At 37.3% G+C, this 18,475-nt stretch overlaps 1 protein-coding gene across 1 annotated transcript in view; it reads right to left on the reverse strand.

Annotated features, from left to right (window-relative positions):
* LOC306868431 (E3 ubiquitin-protein ligase znrf1-like) overlaps positions 1 to 18,475 on the reverse strand; it is a 34,156-nt gene that overhangs the window by 7,709 nt on the left and 7,972 nt on the right. The window contains exon 2 of the mRNA XM_079414590.1: positions 7,988 to 8,083. Within this exon, the coding sequence (XP_079270716.1) occupies positions 7,988 to 8,083 (96 nt within the window). The remainder of the gene's footprint in view (positions 1 to 7,987; positions 8,084 to 18,475) is intronic.

The following is an 18,475-nucleotide window of genomic DNA, read 5'->3' on the forward strand; positions in this document are numbered from 1 at the left end:
GTCTCTGGATCAGTCCCTCTCAACTTTACTGATGACTTAATGTATGATGACAGTAGCAGAATGAATTTGGAAGGGTACAAAACCATCTTGCCTACCAATATTCAAGAAAATGCATCCAGATTCATTGGGAAGTGCTTAATATTGCATCAGGACAGTGACCCAAAACACCCTACCAGTTCAGTCAAGGAATTTATAAAGGCAAAGAAATGGAAAGTCTTCTATTGCCCAAGTCAGTCTCCAGATTTAAATCCAAATGAACATGAATTTCACCAGCTGAAGAGGAGAGGAAAGGCAGAAACTCCCCAAAACAAGAAACAATTGGAATTTGCTGCATTAAAGGCTGGGAAAAGTATTTCAAGATGAGAGCAAGAGTCTGGTGATGTCTATGGGTCACAGACTCACTGCTGTGATTGTGTGCAAGGGATCTGCAACTAAATAATAGCTTTTAATCTTTTATATCTGCCTTATGTTCAACTGTCCCAATACTTATGCTCACATCAATGAGTGGGATGAACTCTAAAAGTGTTGTTCTTTTTATTTGGTAAAACATATATGTGTTGAAACGTCTAATAATAAAATGGGACATTCTGTAGTTTTGTCTCATATTCATCTTTTAATCATATTTGCAAATGTCTTGACTCCACAGCCAACAGAGCAATTTTGTCTTTACTGTTCCAATACCTTTGGAGGGCACTGTATATATGTATGTATATATATATATATATATATATATATATATATACCTACTCACCGACCACTTTATTAGTTACACCTGTTCAATTGCTTGGTAACACAAATTGCTAATCACATGACAACAACTCAATGCATTTAGGCATCTAGATGTGGTGAAGACGACTTGTTGAAGTTCAAACCGAGCATCAGAATGGGGAAGAAAGGGGATTTAAGTGACTTTGAACGTGGAATGGTTGTTGGTGCCAGATGGGCTGGTCCGAGTAGTTCAAAAACTGCTGATCTACTGGGATTTTCACACACAACCATCTCTAGGGTTTACAGAGAATGGTCGGAAAAAGAGAAAATATCCAGTGAGCAGCAGTTGTGTGGACAAAAATGCCTTGTTGATGTCAGAGGTCAGAGGAGAATGGGCAGACTGGTTAGAGATGATAGAAAGGCAACAGTAACTCAAATAACCACTCGTTACAACCAAGGTATGCGGAGTACAATCTCTGAACGCAAACCACGTTGAACCCTGAAGCAGATGGGCTACAGCAGCAGAAGACGACACCGGGTGCCGCTCCTGTCAGCTAAGAACAGGAAACGGAGGCTACAATTCGCACAGGCTCACCAAAATTGGACAATAGAAGATTGGAAAAATGTTGCCTGGTCTGATGAGCCTTTCTGATGAGATTTCTGCTGCGACATTCAGATGGTAGGGTCAGAATTTGTCGTAAAGAACATGAAAGCATGGATCCATCCTGCCTTGTCTCAACGGTTCAGGCTGGTGGTGGTGGTGGTGTAATGGGGTGGGGGATATTTTCTTGGCACACTTTGGGCCCATTAGTACCAATTGAGCATCGTTTAAACACCACAGCCTACCTGAGTATTGTTGCTGACCATGTCCATCCCTTTATGACTACGTTGTACCCATCTTCTGATGGCTACTTCCAGCAGGATAATGCACCATGTTACAAAGCTCAAATCATCTCAGACTAGTTTCTTGAACATGATAATGAGTTCACTTTACTCAAATGGCCTCCACAGTCACCAGATTTCAATCCAATAGAGAACCCACAGCAAAGGGTCTTTGTAGCAACGCATAACAGAACTTAAGGGAACACTTAAGCAATTAAGGGAAATACTTAAGTGACAGCCTTAACTTCCCTTAAGTAAGCCCTTAGGTTTTTTTCTTGCAACCCATGTTTCACTAAGGGTACCCTTAACCTTACAATTAAGGGTTTTCTTATCTTAAGGGTTTTCATGCAACCGGGCCCTGAATACTTAGGACCAGTGTTGGGGGTAACGCATTACAAGTAACGCGAGTTACGTAATAATATTACTTTTTTCAAGTAACGCATTACTTTTTAATTTACAAGAAAATATCTGAGTTACTTTTTCAAAAAAGTAACGCCAGTTACTTTTTCCCCATTTATTGACTGACAGTGCGCTGTGTGAGCATGCTGTTTCTATAGATCTAAATGTGAATGTGCATGAATTCATCCCACTCGCAAAAAACAGACTTAGTATTCATCAAAATGAATTAAAACAGTGAAATTCAAACTCAGAATATGACGCAAACATGCAATAATTAAATGTTAAATAACACAAATGTATCTAATCCCATTTTATTAACCAATGTCTTTGCTGCTGACCTTTGATGATCCAGTTCAACCATACTAATAAGAAAAAAAGACTTTAGATAAACTAACAATTGTACTTCATTGTTTTTTTATTGCCGAAGAGTGTTAAACCTTCTTATCCTGAGTTTTACTTTACAGACGTCAATTTACTTTTCCTTCACAAGATACAGGGCTTTTACATTTGTATTAATGTAATTTCTTGTATTAAAAACAATCAAGCCCTGCTCATATTTAAAAAGTAACGCAAAAGTAACGCAAAAGTAACGTAACGCATTACTTTCCATAAAAAGTAGCTAAGTAATGTAATTAGTTACTTTTTTAGGGAGTAACGCAATATTGTAATGCATTACTTTTAAAAGTAACTTTCCCCAACACTGCTTAGGACCATGTGATATTTCAGTTTTTCTTTTTTAATAAATTTGCAAAAATGTCAACAATTCTGTGTTTTTCTGTCAATATGGGGTGCTGTGTGTACATTAATGAGGAAAAAAAAATAACTTAAATGATTTTAGCAAATGGCTGCAATATAACAAAGAGTGAAAAATTGAAGGGGGTCTGAATCCTTTTCGTACCCACTGTAATATAATATTAAAAATAAAATAATAATATAATATAATATAGAATATAATTCTAATAATAGTCAAATAATTCTGTACTTGAAATAATAATTAAATTATTAGTCCCACTTAGATTTATGCTTTATTTCTTTTTTCTTCTTTTTTTTACAAAATAAATATAAAAACCTAAAAATACAAAAAATAACACAAAGGATAAAACTATTTAGTTATTCTTAATTTTGGCTCTTATTTAAGATCAAATTGTCAAATATTTTTAAGTGTTACAATTCCCTTCAGCCCCATTACAGTGACAATTGCAACACTCTTTAACAATCTTTTATTTAATTCAGTATTAATATATTTCTCATTATAACGCTTAAGTATTAATAGTACAGTTGCTTTTTGGCACATAAATGTGTCTTCTATTAGATATATAATACATAGATGTGTAGTTGTTTGAGAGTTATGAAGGAATTTATGTAAAATAATGCAACTATTCTAGCTCCACAAAAAAATTCTGAAATGCTGTTGCAATTTTCCAGACGCTGGTCCCAGCAAGCCAAACATGTTGCCCTTTCCCCTGCACATCCCTGGACGACAGCAGGACGCACACCCTCCTGCACTTGAGCTTGTTATCCTCTTAGGGCCGATGACTTCAGCAGCTCAGACAAGCTGCACTAATTTACAGGAATGGACAGGTGTGTGTGGAAGAGAGATCAGTCGCTGGTTAGGCCTTTCAGTTCAAGTTGTTGGTAATCATGTTCCCTATTCTTTCTGCCAGATAGCTGTCATTTTGTGTTTGATCTTCTTGGTTTAGCCCCTGAAATGTTAACGCTATTACTTTGATAGCAGTTTTGTGTGTGCAAGTGTGTGTATCACCCTCTGAAGGGCCCATGTGAGCTGACCAGTGAGTCTTTTCCAAGCCAGGACTATGCATGATGATATTTTAATACCTGCTGTTAAATTTAGCTCTCACATGGGGAGGGGGATGAGAGAGAGTTTTTCAGAGGGCAGAATAACATTTCTGTTTCACAATGTTTTCTTCATGGTCTCATGGCTGAAACAAAAATCTCTATCTATCTATCTATCTATCTATCTATGTATCTGTCTGTATCTATCTATCTATCTATCTATCTATCTATCTATCTATCTATCTATCTATCTATCTGCCTGCCTGAACCATTTGGTACAACAAGCCATTTAAAATATATATATATATATATATATATATATATATATATATATAAATAACATTAAAACAATTTAGCAAAAATACCATGTACTGATTGTCACGGAACACTTAGAGAGCGCTGTGGAAAGACGAAGTCTGGGTCCAAGTGCAGGTAAGAATCTCTTTAATAAACCAAAAAGCCAACAAGGCAAAAAAACAAACCAGTATAAGGAACGGGATACATAAAACAGGAAACACAGTGCATGTATCCCTAGAGATGAACAAACAATTAATTTACAACTAATACAACCAGGCAGAGTGGTGAGAGAGAGTAGAATATATAGTCTGTGGCAATGGGGAACAGCTGAGGGTGTAATAATGAGTGTCAGGTGAATGGAATCTGGAGAATTGAGTCCGGGAAGATGGCGACCTCTTGTGGTGAGAGGGAGAAGCGCAGGACCCGGACTCATGACAGGACCCCTCCTCTAAGGAACGGCTTAGATCCAGGGGGACGGCAGAGCGGGGGCGGAACGGTGGGATGGGGGGACCAGGTCCGTGTGCTGGAGGGGGACCTGGGGCCTGAGGCAGCACCGGCGGGATGGGGACCCAGGGCAGAACCAGCGGCCACCACAGCGGTGTGTGTGGAGCTGCCATCTTGGAGCGGGCAATGGCGGGCTCCTCCGCTTCGGGGGGCACATCAGCAGACACTGCCGCTTCGGGAGATCTGTGAGCGGGAACCACCGCCTCGGGAGGCTCGTGAGCGGGCACCGCCGCTTCGGGAAAACCTAAAGCGAGCTCCGCTGCTGAAAAGGCCTGACGCGAGCTCCACTGTCTCGGAGGGAACATCAGCGTCCTCCGCCGCTTCAGGAAGGCCTAAAGCAAGCTCCGCCGCCTCGGAGGGAACATCAGCGGGCTCCGTCACTTCGGGAAGGCCTGAAGCGAGGTCTGCGGCCTCGGAGACAATATCAGCGGACTCCGCCGCTTTGAAAAGGCCTGAAGCGAGCTCCGCTGCCTCAGGAGGTTCATCAGCGGGCTCGGCCGCTTCAGGAAGGCCTGAAGTGAGCTCCGCTGCCTCGGAGGGAACATCAGCGGGCTCCGCCGCTTCGGGAAGGCCTGAAGCGAGCTCCGCTGCCTCGGAGGGAACATCAGCGGGCTCCGCCGCTTCGGGAAGGCCTGAAGCGAGCTCCGCTGCCTCGGAGGGAACATCAGCGGACTCCGCCTCTTTGAAAGGGCCTAAAGCGAGCTCTGCTGCCTCAGAGGGAACATCAGCGGGCTCCGCCGCTTCGGTGAGGCTTGAAGTGAGCTCCACTGCCTCGGGAGGATCGTGAGCGGACACCGCCACCTCAGGAAGACCGCGAGTAGACCACGCCGCCCGCACCGACCTAAGCGACCTGTTTGCTGGTTGTATTCTGTCACGGAACACTTAGAGAGCGCTGTGGAAAGATGAAGTCTGGGTCCAAGTGCAGGTAAGAATCTCTTTAATAAACCAAAAAGCCAACAAGGCAAAAAAACAAAGCAGTATAAGGAACGGGATACATAAAACGGCAACACAGTGCATGTATCCCCAGAGATGAACAAACGCTACAAACAATTAATTTACAACTAATACAACCAGGCATTGTGGTGACAGAGAGTAGAATATATAGTCTGTGGCAATGGGGAACAGCTGAGGGTGTAATAATGAGTGTCAGGTGAATGGAATCTGAAGAATTGAGTCTGGGAAGATGGGAGATGGTGACATCTAGGGTCATTCCCTGCCTGGATCAATACAAACTGGGGTGGATTAGAGTTCACAGGGAAATGGAGGGCTAGTGGGCACAAACCACAGTGTCAAAAGGCAAGCAAAGTGTATACTGCATTCACAGACAGTGGCTTTTACAGTGAGCAGATCTGCTGACGTGTGACTGTCACTGGCTGCAGCTGACAATGGGACAGAGTGCATTCTGGGAAATAAGATTAACTCCAGTGTGTTCTGGTCTGGTAATGTCACCAACTTGAACATGGTGGGGTCAGCAAGTAACAAAACGATAAAACAAGGGATTAAATAGGAGCAAAACTGTAAGGAAAGCAAGTGATCTTGCTGTTTACAACTGGTATTAACATGCATAACCTGTATTAATTTTCTTTTAAAGGTGACTGTACATCTAAAAGCCTTGCTTTAGCTCAATAAATATTGACAAGTGAACCAAAAGGCATTAAATGAATGTTTTGTGAAGACAGATCATGTGACACCAGTAAAGATCAGATGCATCGCTGCGGGTCACCTTTAGCTCAGGCTGGGTTGGACAGCTGTCCCTCAGTCAGGTAGCTGTCAGTCAGACGTCCATCCAACCCAACACAGCTGTTACAAGCAGAGACTACGCATGTCATCGGGTCACTACAGCTAAGTCATGTGTGCCATCTTCCTGCAAAGCTGCACTTCACTGATCCAAAAGCTCACAGAATAGAAAGTGAGCTATAGTATTGCTTGTCAGTGTACTGCACCACTTACAGATAAAAAAAACAACTTGTTTAGACTGCTAAAAATAAAATAAAATGAATAAAAAGCATATGAAAATGTTTGAAACAATTTTATATAAGATAATAGGTTAAGATTAAAATAAAATGAAAAGTATTTATTTTATTTATATTAATTAAATATAAAATTATTAAAATTGCAACTGTTTTCATATAAGAAAAAAACTTAAAAGATAATGAAATAATAAAAAGAATTAACAAAAAATAAAAGATCTCAATTTTATTTTAATACAATAAAATAGGTTTAGATTGTTGAAAATAAAATAAATAAAAAACATGAAATTATTTAAAACATTTTCATATAAGATAATAGGTTAAGAATATATTTTTTTAAATGATTAAAACTGCAATTATTTTCATTTTTATTTACATTTTTTATATTGAAATATCTTTATTTAAAAAAATAAAATGAATGAACTAAAAAATAAAAGATCTAAATTATTTTAATATAATAAAATGGTTTATAGGTAACAGATAACAGGTTTAGATTTAAATTAATTAGATCATAGTAATTTATTTTATAAAGTATAAAAATTATATACTTTAAGATGATAAAAAAAATCTTGTTTTTAATAAGATCATTTAAAAAAATATATTACGAATTTTCATAGATGTAAGAAGTCAGTTTATTTGAACTTAGGGCTCCGTTTCAAATTAATTAACCAAAGCCTAAAAGATAATATTTAATCAAAGTTGACCTTATTCTTAATAAAAACATTTTTAATTGAGCACTTAACTTTTTTCTATAGAAAAAGTTCATGCAATCTTCAAAAAAAATAAAAATCTTTCTCTGCCTCTGAAACAACCTTTTATCTGATGTAACCATGAGAAGAATAATATTAATATTTAATACAGCCTTACGTTTAACATTGGCATGATCGATGAAAAGATTCAATGAAAACCCAATGGGAAAAAAATAAATATTGCCCTGTTTATTTCCCACTGAACATTCTGTTTAACTCGGATATCCATCATATTATGGAAGTTTAATGCGATGCAAATTCAGTAATATCTTTAAGACAATATGAGCAGTGATATCAAACATGGCTGGAGTAGAAATCCGTAGAGGAATATTTTGACAAATTGACTATAATTCGACAGCCTACAGATGCCTTGAAACTCTTTAGAAGAAAAAAGACAAAGCAAAAAATGGGTGACAAACGTCATATACAGTGATGACCTTGGTTTCCCACGGCAAAACAGAAAGAGAGAGAGAGAGAGACCTAGATTAAGGGGTCATCCACAGTTCACAGACTCTTTTTAGCCCCGGAATGGAGTCACAGACAAGAATGAAATGGAGAATGAAAGGATAAACCAATACAGTGACTCAAAATAGGAGGAAAATAGTGGAGAGCAAAGATACTGAGTTGATACCTCTGAAATTTGCGGGAAAGAGAGGGGGCGGGGACAGTGGGGCCGTGTCTTACCGTTGTAGGAGAGGCGGGGCTTGCTCAGACACATGATGAAGTGAACTTCCATCTCATTGGATGCCACTGATTTGGAGCAGACAGGACACTTAAATCCTGCAGAGAGAAGGAAACAGCATCGTCAGAACTCTTGAAGCAGCAATAAGCCGGCTAAGGCGGTGGAATGAGCTGTGACAGTGATGCAGCAGTCTGGTAACTGCCAATGCCATAATCCTGTGCAACATGTTTCTATGCATTAGATTGGCTTTTAGTAACTTCATTGACACAAGGCTTTTTAACTTAAACTTATACTTTACAAACACATACATCAATGTCACTTGTTCACCAATGTCTTTATGACATCGGCAGCTACATAAGACTCATGTTAGGCCGATATCAGTAAACAAACATTCAGTTTTCTTAGCCTGGGGTTAGTCACACGTACCTTACCTGCGTCATAAGAGCTTCAGACTAACATATGAGATTTACAGTGTTATTAAAAAGATTTTCTTTATTTGAGCACTACATGATGTGAAAAAGTCAAATGTACTAGTAAAGGAAAGTAGCATTGCACAATTGTATATTATTAAATAATTGTAAAAATTTCTAATATCAGCAGATATCCAAGCCTTAAATTCCTATTATTTATATTATTGTGAAAATATTAATATTTGCCTTATGTTTTGTATTGCAGTGGGGCATTAATATAGACCTCTATTCACATCAACAGTAAAAATTGTCACGAAATGTAACTATTTATAATCTGAAGCGCCATATTTAACTTTTGACAGAAATGAAAACAAGACTGTGAAGGAGGGAACTACAGTGTGTTCAATGGGTTCTTCAGCTGATGAAACGTCTTTCAGTAAAATAAATTGTGATCTAGGGCCTTTTTACATTGCATGCCATTATAAAGACTGTCTATCCCTCACAGCCTCGTTTTCATCACTGTTAAGTTCATATCAAGTCTAACCAGTCTATTACGCAATAAACCATAAAACTAGCATCAAATCAGCAACCAAAGGGAGCTTCCACTAACACCCTGTCCTCTGACATCAACCATGGCCCGTAGGGGAAGACAGAAAGAGAGAGCCATTCACAAATTGAGTCCCACAGAGCTGCGCTGTGTCCTTCATAAACACAGACGCAGTGGCAGGTCATTGAGACTCTGTTTAGCACCTCACATCCCACCATGAAGCCCGCAGGCCTTGTATTAGACCTTCGGGCCTTTTCACATGATTCGTGTCAATGTTTGCGAATGCACTGAACTCTAGGTTGAGAAGTGGCAAGCTAAAGTGTTGTTCCTTAGCAGACTTTGATGAATGAATTCACGTTCACAAACTATAAGAAAACTTGCCATGTCAGCACGGCTATATAAAACACAGGCTGCTGTGTTTGGGGACTTCCATTGGAGAAGATGCAGGTGTGGTTTTGAGACTGTACTGTACATGAGGGCATGGCCTTGCTGAAAAGACTCGAAACCAAGAAAATTATAGTTCTGTACAACTTACAGAACTGGTATAATGCTTGCTCTCAGTATGCATGAAGAACTAGGAATAAGTACTGAATAGGAAGCTCTTTCACAATTGCCTGGAGGGATTTTTTAGAAATTGTAAACATAAGATAAAAACCTGATTGGATTTCTGCCGAGAGAAGCTCTTTGTGTTCATGATGTGGAACCTTGGTTTGAGGGGAGCATTGTAAAATCTAATTAACAGCCGTTTTACATTATTTCAGTGCATATGTTGATAATTATTTAGAGTGAAGACAGGTTGTTTGGCCTGTGGGAGCAGCCTGAAACATAAGATCTCTGGTTAACTCTTGAATTTTGTTTATATTTTTGTTTTAAATGAGGTAGTAAGAAGCAATATCATTAAATGAAAAATAATTCATCCAAATAAAAAAAAATCTGTCTTTAATTATCCAAGCCTGTTTTCCTGAAAAGACTTAAAATAGTCATGGAATCATGAGTAAGAAAGCACAAATTAATCAATAATGCTTTGCATCATATATGGCATAATTTTCCTTCAAAAGTGTTTATATGGAGTAATATTATAGCTGTTTAACTTATAGTGCAAATATTATATGAACATTTTATCTTTTATTAATTTGCATTACAGCAATCTTTTATTCAGCAAGGATGCAATAAATTGATAAAAAGTGACAGTAAAGACATTTATAACAAAATATTTATATTTCAAATAGGCTAAATGTGGTTCTTTTTTAACTTTATATTCATCAAAGAAAGCTGAAAAAAATGTATCACTGTTTCAACAAATATATTAAGCACCACAGATGTTTTCAACATTGATAATAATTAGAAATGTTTCTTGAGCAGCTAAACTGCATATTAGAATGATTTCTGAAGGATCATATGACACTGAAGACTGAAAATTCAGCTTTGCCATTAGGAATAAATTAGATTTTAAAATATATTCAAACAGAAAACAGTTATTTTTAAACTGTAACAATATTTCACAATATTAGAGTTTTTACTGTATTTTTGTCAAATAAAAACAGCCTTCATAAGACTTCTTTCAAAAATATTTAAAAATCTCACTGGCCTCAAACATTTGTGTAAATATACAGTATAAATATACAAAAAATGTGAGGAAACATAAAAATTCTTCAAAAGTGTCTACTCTTTTGTTAAACAGCTAGAAAAATCAGCAAATGAGTTTGGAACGACATAAGTGTGAGTAAAAAATGATACAATTTTCATTTTTGGGTGAACTTCAGTGAAAGAAAGCAGGTGCAGACAGTCTAACGAACAAAAGTAGCCATGCCAGGAAAAAGAGTGAGACAGAATAAGAATCCAAACAGAGCCAAAATGCAAAGTCAGTAAAAACACGGCACAAAGTAAATGTAGGAATGAAGACAGCTCCATCTGTCAATATAATCCAGTCTCGATTCTGTCCGCCTCCTGACTCTTCACGTAGCGCACATCCCAACCTCCAAATCCCACCCCAGGAACCCATGAAGATGCCTGACCCAGTTTTCCCTAGGCTGCTATTTTCAGGCATTCCTTGGGGACAGATGGAGAGAGAGAGAGAAAGAGAGAAGGAAAGAAGACTGAAGTGGAAAACGGAGGTGTGGAAATCTCTGACAGGGATGTCCCATCTCCGTAGAGGTGTGATTCACTGAAACAAAGCTACTAAAGGGGGGCGACGGGGTTCCATCTGTCAACATGCAGAACTCGAGTCGCACTTGCAAGAGAGGCCAACTGTCTCCACTACCGCAAGTATCACATGACGCCGAAAATATTAACAGCAGCTCACTGCAGCAACAAACAGACCATCCGGCCACAATGTCAATGAGCTTATGAGATCAAGTCATTAGACTCATTAAACTTATTTGTAAATTACCTCAGTTGACCTCTTCCAAGTGGAATGTTGCTTTCCAAGAGCTTTTCATGTCAAAAATCATATAATCTCATCTTCATGATGTTCTAAACCTGTATGACTTTCTTTGATTTTTGTCTTGATTGCTGCTTTTCATGTAGTAACAACGAAAATTGAAGTCATTTTTCATTGATAATCTTTCTCCAGTCTTGCTGAGAGTGACTTGAACTCAAGAACCGAGTGAGTCCAAACTGTGAATGAATCCTTCAAACTAGTTTTGTGAACTCAATCAGAATTCAGTTGACAAAATATTTCGAGTACATAGCACATTTAAAGCAGCAGAAGTTGCTGTACAATGAAGAAAATGTGTGGAAAAATAATTTAAAATGATAAAAAAAAACTAATTAAACCAAAATATAAAAATTAATAATACAACTTTCTAACAAAAATGCAGATAAGACGTTATAAGAAAAAACTGATTAAAGAGAGGGAAAGAAACAATCAATTAATTAAGAAGAACGATTTGAATCGGACAATGTCACTTTTCTCAAAACCTTTGTTGAGAAGATTTTTACTGACACAAATTTCAGTTTCCCATGACTTCAGAAGACTTAAAACATAGCACACAAATCGTATGGACTACTTTTATGGTACTTTACCTTCCTTTGTGCAGCTACAAATGATAGCATTTTAGGTAACCATTTATTTTAAGGTGTACTTGGTACACGTTACATGCACTTACTATTGTAATAACAATACATTTTGTACAATTACATGCAAGTAACCCTAAACCAAACCCTAATCCTAAGCCTAACCATATAGTAAGTACATGTAGTTAATCAATACTATGTACTTAAATGTATAATTACACTATAACAAGGACACCTTAAAATAGTGTAACTGCACTTTATTTTACAGTCCTGCTCTACATGTACATATTATGTACTTGTTATAGTAATTATGATAAATAATAACTAGGTACTAACCATAACCCATGTAATTACCTTATATTACCCAGTACTTTCTTAGGTAAGTACACATAAGTGCTGTAACATAAAGTGCAAACAAAAAACTCTACTCATTGTAATTAATGGAAAACAGTGACTTGTGCAGAATTTGGATTAATAAATGTGAAAAATAATGGCTTAATTTTCATTTTTCTTGTGAACTGTCACTTAAATATTAATTCATATGCCAGGCAGCATGGCTTGAACCTTTGTAAACAGGGTTGGGGTTCTGGGAGGGGAAGAGTCCATGTAAAAAGGCCAGAACAGAGCCATGGGCCCCTCAGTCAATGAAATCCTAAAGGCTGCTGGGAAGACCAGCTGCTTGCTCTCACAGTGCGTGGCTTAATTAGACACTCTATTGGTCTTAATGAGCTCTGGCTCAAGTCAGGACATTAATGGGAGACTGAGCGTTTGGAACTTTGTGTATTTGTGGGTTAATTGCCACTGTTGTGTGTTTTAGTGGTCAAGGGGGACAGCTAATGGTCAAAAAGACGCTTTAACTCGAATTTAGCCTTGATTACAATCAGGCTACACTTTAAAAACTTAATTTCTTTCAGTTTGGGAAGTCTTGTTGTATAGTTGTTCACTGTATGTCCTTCACTTGGAGCACAAATCAACATCCGTTTCAACTCGTAAAACAATCCAGACTTGAGATTCGTAGAGCAGCATCTCGTTGTGCCGTGTCTCCGCACGCATCTGAAATAGAGCCATTACGCTCTGCACCTGTTAAAGTGTCCCCTGGCTCTCGTCCTTCGAGCAGAGCCAACTGCTCCGTCTGATATTCATGCATTTTTGATGATACCACCGCATATAGTTCTTGCTCCGTTCCCCACGGCCGAAGATGAAGAAGTCAAAAAGTATAAGGCAGAAATACACATTTTTCTCAGATTTACAGTCTGGAGAAGTTGACGCTAGTGGCCAAAACTCAGAGCCAGTCAGCAGATTTTTAGTTGACAGATTTCATAGAAAATCGTGTAGTGTATGATGGCAAAAGACTTCAGTCTGTCCAGATTTTAAAAGTCATGTAGTGTATTCCAGTCTTTTAGACAGACGCTCATGCCAGACTCCTGCTGACCAAAATTCCCAAGACTCACCAACAGTGCTGTGCCGTACAAAATACCATTCTTTTCTTCAAAATTGAAAACATGGGACCTTATTCAGTGAATCAAGTCAAAGAAAATTGTTGCTTTTGCATTTACCCTGTAAGAACTGTGGTTCTTTTAGATTTTTATACAGAAAACAATGAAAATCAATAATTCAAAACTATTTTAATTCATATATAGATAGATAGATAGATAGATAGACAGATAATCAAAATATTAGAATGATTTCTTAAGGATCATGTGACACTAAAAACTACATTTTAAAATATTAAAAAATACAAAAACATTTAAAGTTGTAATAATATTTCAATATTTCACAATATTACTGTATTACTGCATTTTCAAATAAATGCAGGCTTGGTGAGTGTAAGAAACATGCAAAAATGTGAAAAATCTAACAAAATAAATGTATAAAATATCATTAATATATATATTTTTTAATGTAATTCTGTGTGTGTTTTGTATGATTTTATTAACACCAAGAACAACAACAAACACAAATTTGCTTCCTTTGTTTTCATTTGCGATAATAACCCTAGTCAACTCTCAATCAACGTATCGATCTGTGTCTCTTCAAAGGATCAGTGTTTCCTAAACAGTATTCAAACAAACCGGTTGATTACAATGAGGCCATTTACAGACACCAGCGATGCTTAATCAATCAGCGGCAGCATGAGTCTGTAAAGGACTTGATTACATCACAGAACTGCATCAGGAAGAACCCAAAGCACGACTGACAAACAGTCTGAGACGTCTTAATAAATCCACCAAGTGAGCTGCAGCTTGTAGACAGCTTATCAGAATACACTGATATGAAGCAGATATGAATATATCATGATGTTTCAAACAAAAGCTATAATGAACCATAGCCAAAGACAAACAGGCCAGTGTACAAGCAGGAAACAGGGCATGACTCAGCAGAAAACCACATACAAAAACAGGTCAAACCATTAAAAGGTGTTAAGCGCCTCAGGACTGACTAACCACAACTGGCCAGACAACGATGACTTCCTGTGACAATTCATTTGTCATAACGCAATACAGCTTAGCGTGGTACACACATCCATCACTGCAAGCCGAACCATAAAGCTCGGTTTCACTCGCCAGCCTCTTTCATTACAAAATATTGATCTGTAAAATATAAAACTACTCTGGGGACATAGTGAACCATCTCTAACACTGAAGTCAGAGCTTGGTGTTTAATGTCTCATTTCCATTAAAATTCCCCCCTTTTATTTAATGCACGACGAGCAGTGCTAACTTCTCCCAGCCTGACCTTCATTCAGGTTTAGAAAAGGACGACACAGCTGACGCACATCTGCACTGAAACAATGGCAGTACTTTATTGTCTGCTCTTTTTAGGTGAGGTTTCTGTACATTGTCTCTCATACAATGACTCTGACAGCAAACAGAAAGGTAGATAGAGAATATCCAACCAATATATATTTATATATATTCATCTATTCAAACAGTGTTCGGTAAGCAGTGGACATTATTATAACAGCTGCAAGAATTGTGCAAACAGTAGAGCAAAAAATAGAATCTATATTCAGACATGAGCTTTTACGATGTAATGATGGATTTACAAGCCTAAGACGTCACCATGATTCATATTTTAGAGATGTGTGCTGTGCACAAAGTAGATATTATGGTCAGTGTTATTAATGCCATATATTATGTTATAATAAAACATAGACATACATAATCTACATATAAATATAGATAATACATTATAGAATATACAATAAATAAATTATATATACACATGTATACATATATTTGCACATATTAACCATATATTACATCATAAATGGATAAATATAATCTAATATATTTATGACATATATAGAAGGCTATATATATATATATATATATATATATATATATATATATATATATATATACACTTTAAAGCACAAAAATATATTTCTTTCTCTTGTCAACCTACTACAATACATACAGTGGTGTGAAAAAGTATTGGCCCCCTTCCTGATTTTTTTCTTTTTTTGCATGTTTGTCACACTTTATTGTTTCAGATCATCAAACTAATTTAAATATTAATCAAATATAACACAAGTAAACACAACATGCCGTTTTTAAATGAAGGGTTTTTTTATGAAGGGAAAACAAAATCCAAACCCACATGGCCCTGTGTGAAAAAGTGTTTGGTGATATGGTGGTGGTAGTGTGATGGTCTGGGGCTGTTTTGCTGCTTCAGGACCTGGAAGACTTGCTGTGATAAATGGAACCATGAATTCAGCTGTCTACCAAAACATCCTGAAGGACAATGTCCGGCCATCTGTTCGTGACCTCAAGCTGAAGCGAACTTGGGTTCTGCAGCAGGACAATGATCCAAAACACACCAGCAAATCCACCTCTGAATGGCTGAAGAAAAACAAAATGAAGACTTTGGAGTGGCCTAGTCAAAGTCCTGACCTGAATCCTATTGAGATGCTGTGGCATGACCTTAAAAAGGCGGTTCATGCTCGAAAACCCTCCAGTGTGGCTGAATTACAACAATTCTGCCAAGATGAGTGGGCCAAAATTCCTCCACAGCGCTGTAATAGACTCATTGCAAGTTATCGCAAACGCTTGATTGCAGTTGTTGCTGCTAAGGGTGGCTCACCCAGTTATTAGGTTTAGGGGGCAAGCACTTTTCCACACAGGGCCATGTGGGTTTGGATTTTGTTTTCCCTTCATAATGAAAAAACTTCATTCAAAAACTGCATGTTGTGTTTACTTGTGTTATCTTTGATTAATATTTAAATTAGTTTGATGATCTGAAACATTAAAGTGTGACAAACATGCAAAAAAATAAAAAAATCAGGAAGGGGGCCAACACTTTTTCACACCACTGTACATATCAAAATATGTATGTACACAATATTTAGTAAAAATGTACAGAAACAATATCTGAGAACTCTGAAGTCACATGAAGAATATTGCTAATTTATGCACAGTTAATTTATTCTGCAATTATGAGAAATCATAGATACGCGTAGATATAAATACATTTGGAATATACATATATTTGCAATATATTAACAATATATTATATCATAAATTAGTAAACACGATGTATAGGCCTGTGTGCATTAAAGACATGAAATATATAGATATTAATAAATTAAATTTAATTAATCAAAGAAAAAATAAATTAAAAGTATTACTTTTTCTCTACATACATGATTAGATGATTCAAAATTTTATTTTACACAACATTTGGTTAAAAATTCACTCAAAAATATTTGAAAACTTTTTGCTCTGATGTTCAGACCAGATGGGTTAATTATTCACTAAAAGCAAGCAACATGAAGAATATTGGTCAATTATGCATAATTAATCGATTCTGCAATTATGAGGAAAGTAAATGGGATTTTGTAATTGGCTGGTTGGTTTATATATCACTTTCATCAATGGTATACTTGTATTATTAATCTAAGAACATTCTGAAAGGAAAGAGCAGAGGGAAAAGGGAGGAAGAGCGAGACAAGGACACAAACATGGTGACACAGCACTGTCGAAGGAGAGAAGAGAGCAAGCGAGCAAGAAGACAGCATGACAGCTTCTTTTAAAGCAGTGCCCATCAGGACAGTATTCCTGCATCTGCATGCCCCTTCACAACAAGCAGCCTCGGATTCAAGAGCAGACGAGTCAAGGGCATTCCCTGTCACTAGTTGCGAGGGCGTTATGTATTAGCTTATTCAGCGCAAGTGTGTTTGTGTGTGTGCAAGTGCCTCCATATCACTTTGTAGGTTATACACAAACATATCAATTTTAAGTGTTTATGTTATACAGTCCCAGAGGAAATTTGAATTGCTCAACGGCTGCTATTTCACAGCTCAGGAGCCGTATCATTTACGTCGCCTCCACCTCAGATGTTTCTCCTAAAATATTTTACACTAATTAATTAGAATTATTTATATAAAAAAAGGACAGAGCTATAAAATGATTGTGAATAATACCAATTGGTCCTGGAAGAATGTGATCAGAAATGTTTGAAATCTTATATTGATTGCTTTTTATGATGGGTAGCTTAGCAAACCCGAGCACAGTCTGAGATATTGTTGAATTCTCATTTGAAGCAACACGTGAGATTATAAGGGATACACTGATATTAATATTACGGTTGCTACCGATAAGCCAATAATAAAATTTAAATTTGATAGTTTTTTGACTAGTCCTAGACTAAAATGTAAGTCTGAGCTGTTTCAACTTGCACTGTGTTACAGAAGTAGGACAGACTGAGCGACGTAATGTGAACGGGTTTTATTGACAGACTTGAGGTGGTGGAATGAATCAGGTAAGTGATGATACAAGGATTCTTCGGTGTTCAGGAGGGATGGTAACATGAATATCTTTTGTTACCAACACAACACAGCGGATCAGGACGAGACTCAGGAGCTGACAGACTTGGGATCGCAGGAAGACACACTTGGGATGGAATACAGCAGGTAAGTAAACAAGACGGTAAGTATCAAGCATAGAGATATGATAGCTATAGTAGTCCTCTTCGTAGGAACGAGACCGGACACTGGAGTATTGTGAGGTGTGAGTATTTGAGGAGTATTTGATGATTGCCTTTGATGACGTACAGGTGCAGGTGATTAGAATTCAGGTGAGGGAGTGCGCTGTGATTGACTGGTGATTGAGCCTGGCCGATCTGTGACACACTGACTGATCTTAAAATACATCATATCTAAGGCATGTTTATAAAAAATGACTTAAATGTCCTAATTGAACAATAACCTAATCCTGGCTTAGTCTAAGCCCTGTCTGTGAAACCGGCCAAAAGGTTTAAAATATTATCTATTAAATAGCAGCAATTTTAATTTCTTAAAAGTCCAAAAAAACAACAACAACAAAAAAAACATAGATAAGTTCTACAAGTTTGAAAGCATTATGTTAACCACAATAAATGCTGATGACTAAATAAATGTTGCTAGTTAAGCCAGATAGGAAACTGGGTCAGGAACGCCAGCTCACCAACATCCAAAATGTAACATGTGGATGACAATTCCAGAACACTTCTGGCAGTTAATCAGACACTTGTTATCC

The sequence above is a fragment of the Barbus barbus genome (genome assembly GCF_936440315.1).
Source record: "Barbus barbus genome assembly, chromosome: 50".
Lineage (NCBI taxonomy): Eukaryota > Metazoa > Chordata > Actinopteri > Cypriniformes > Cyprinidae > Barbus > Barbus barbus.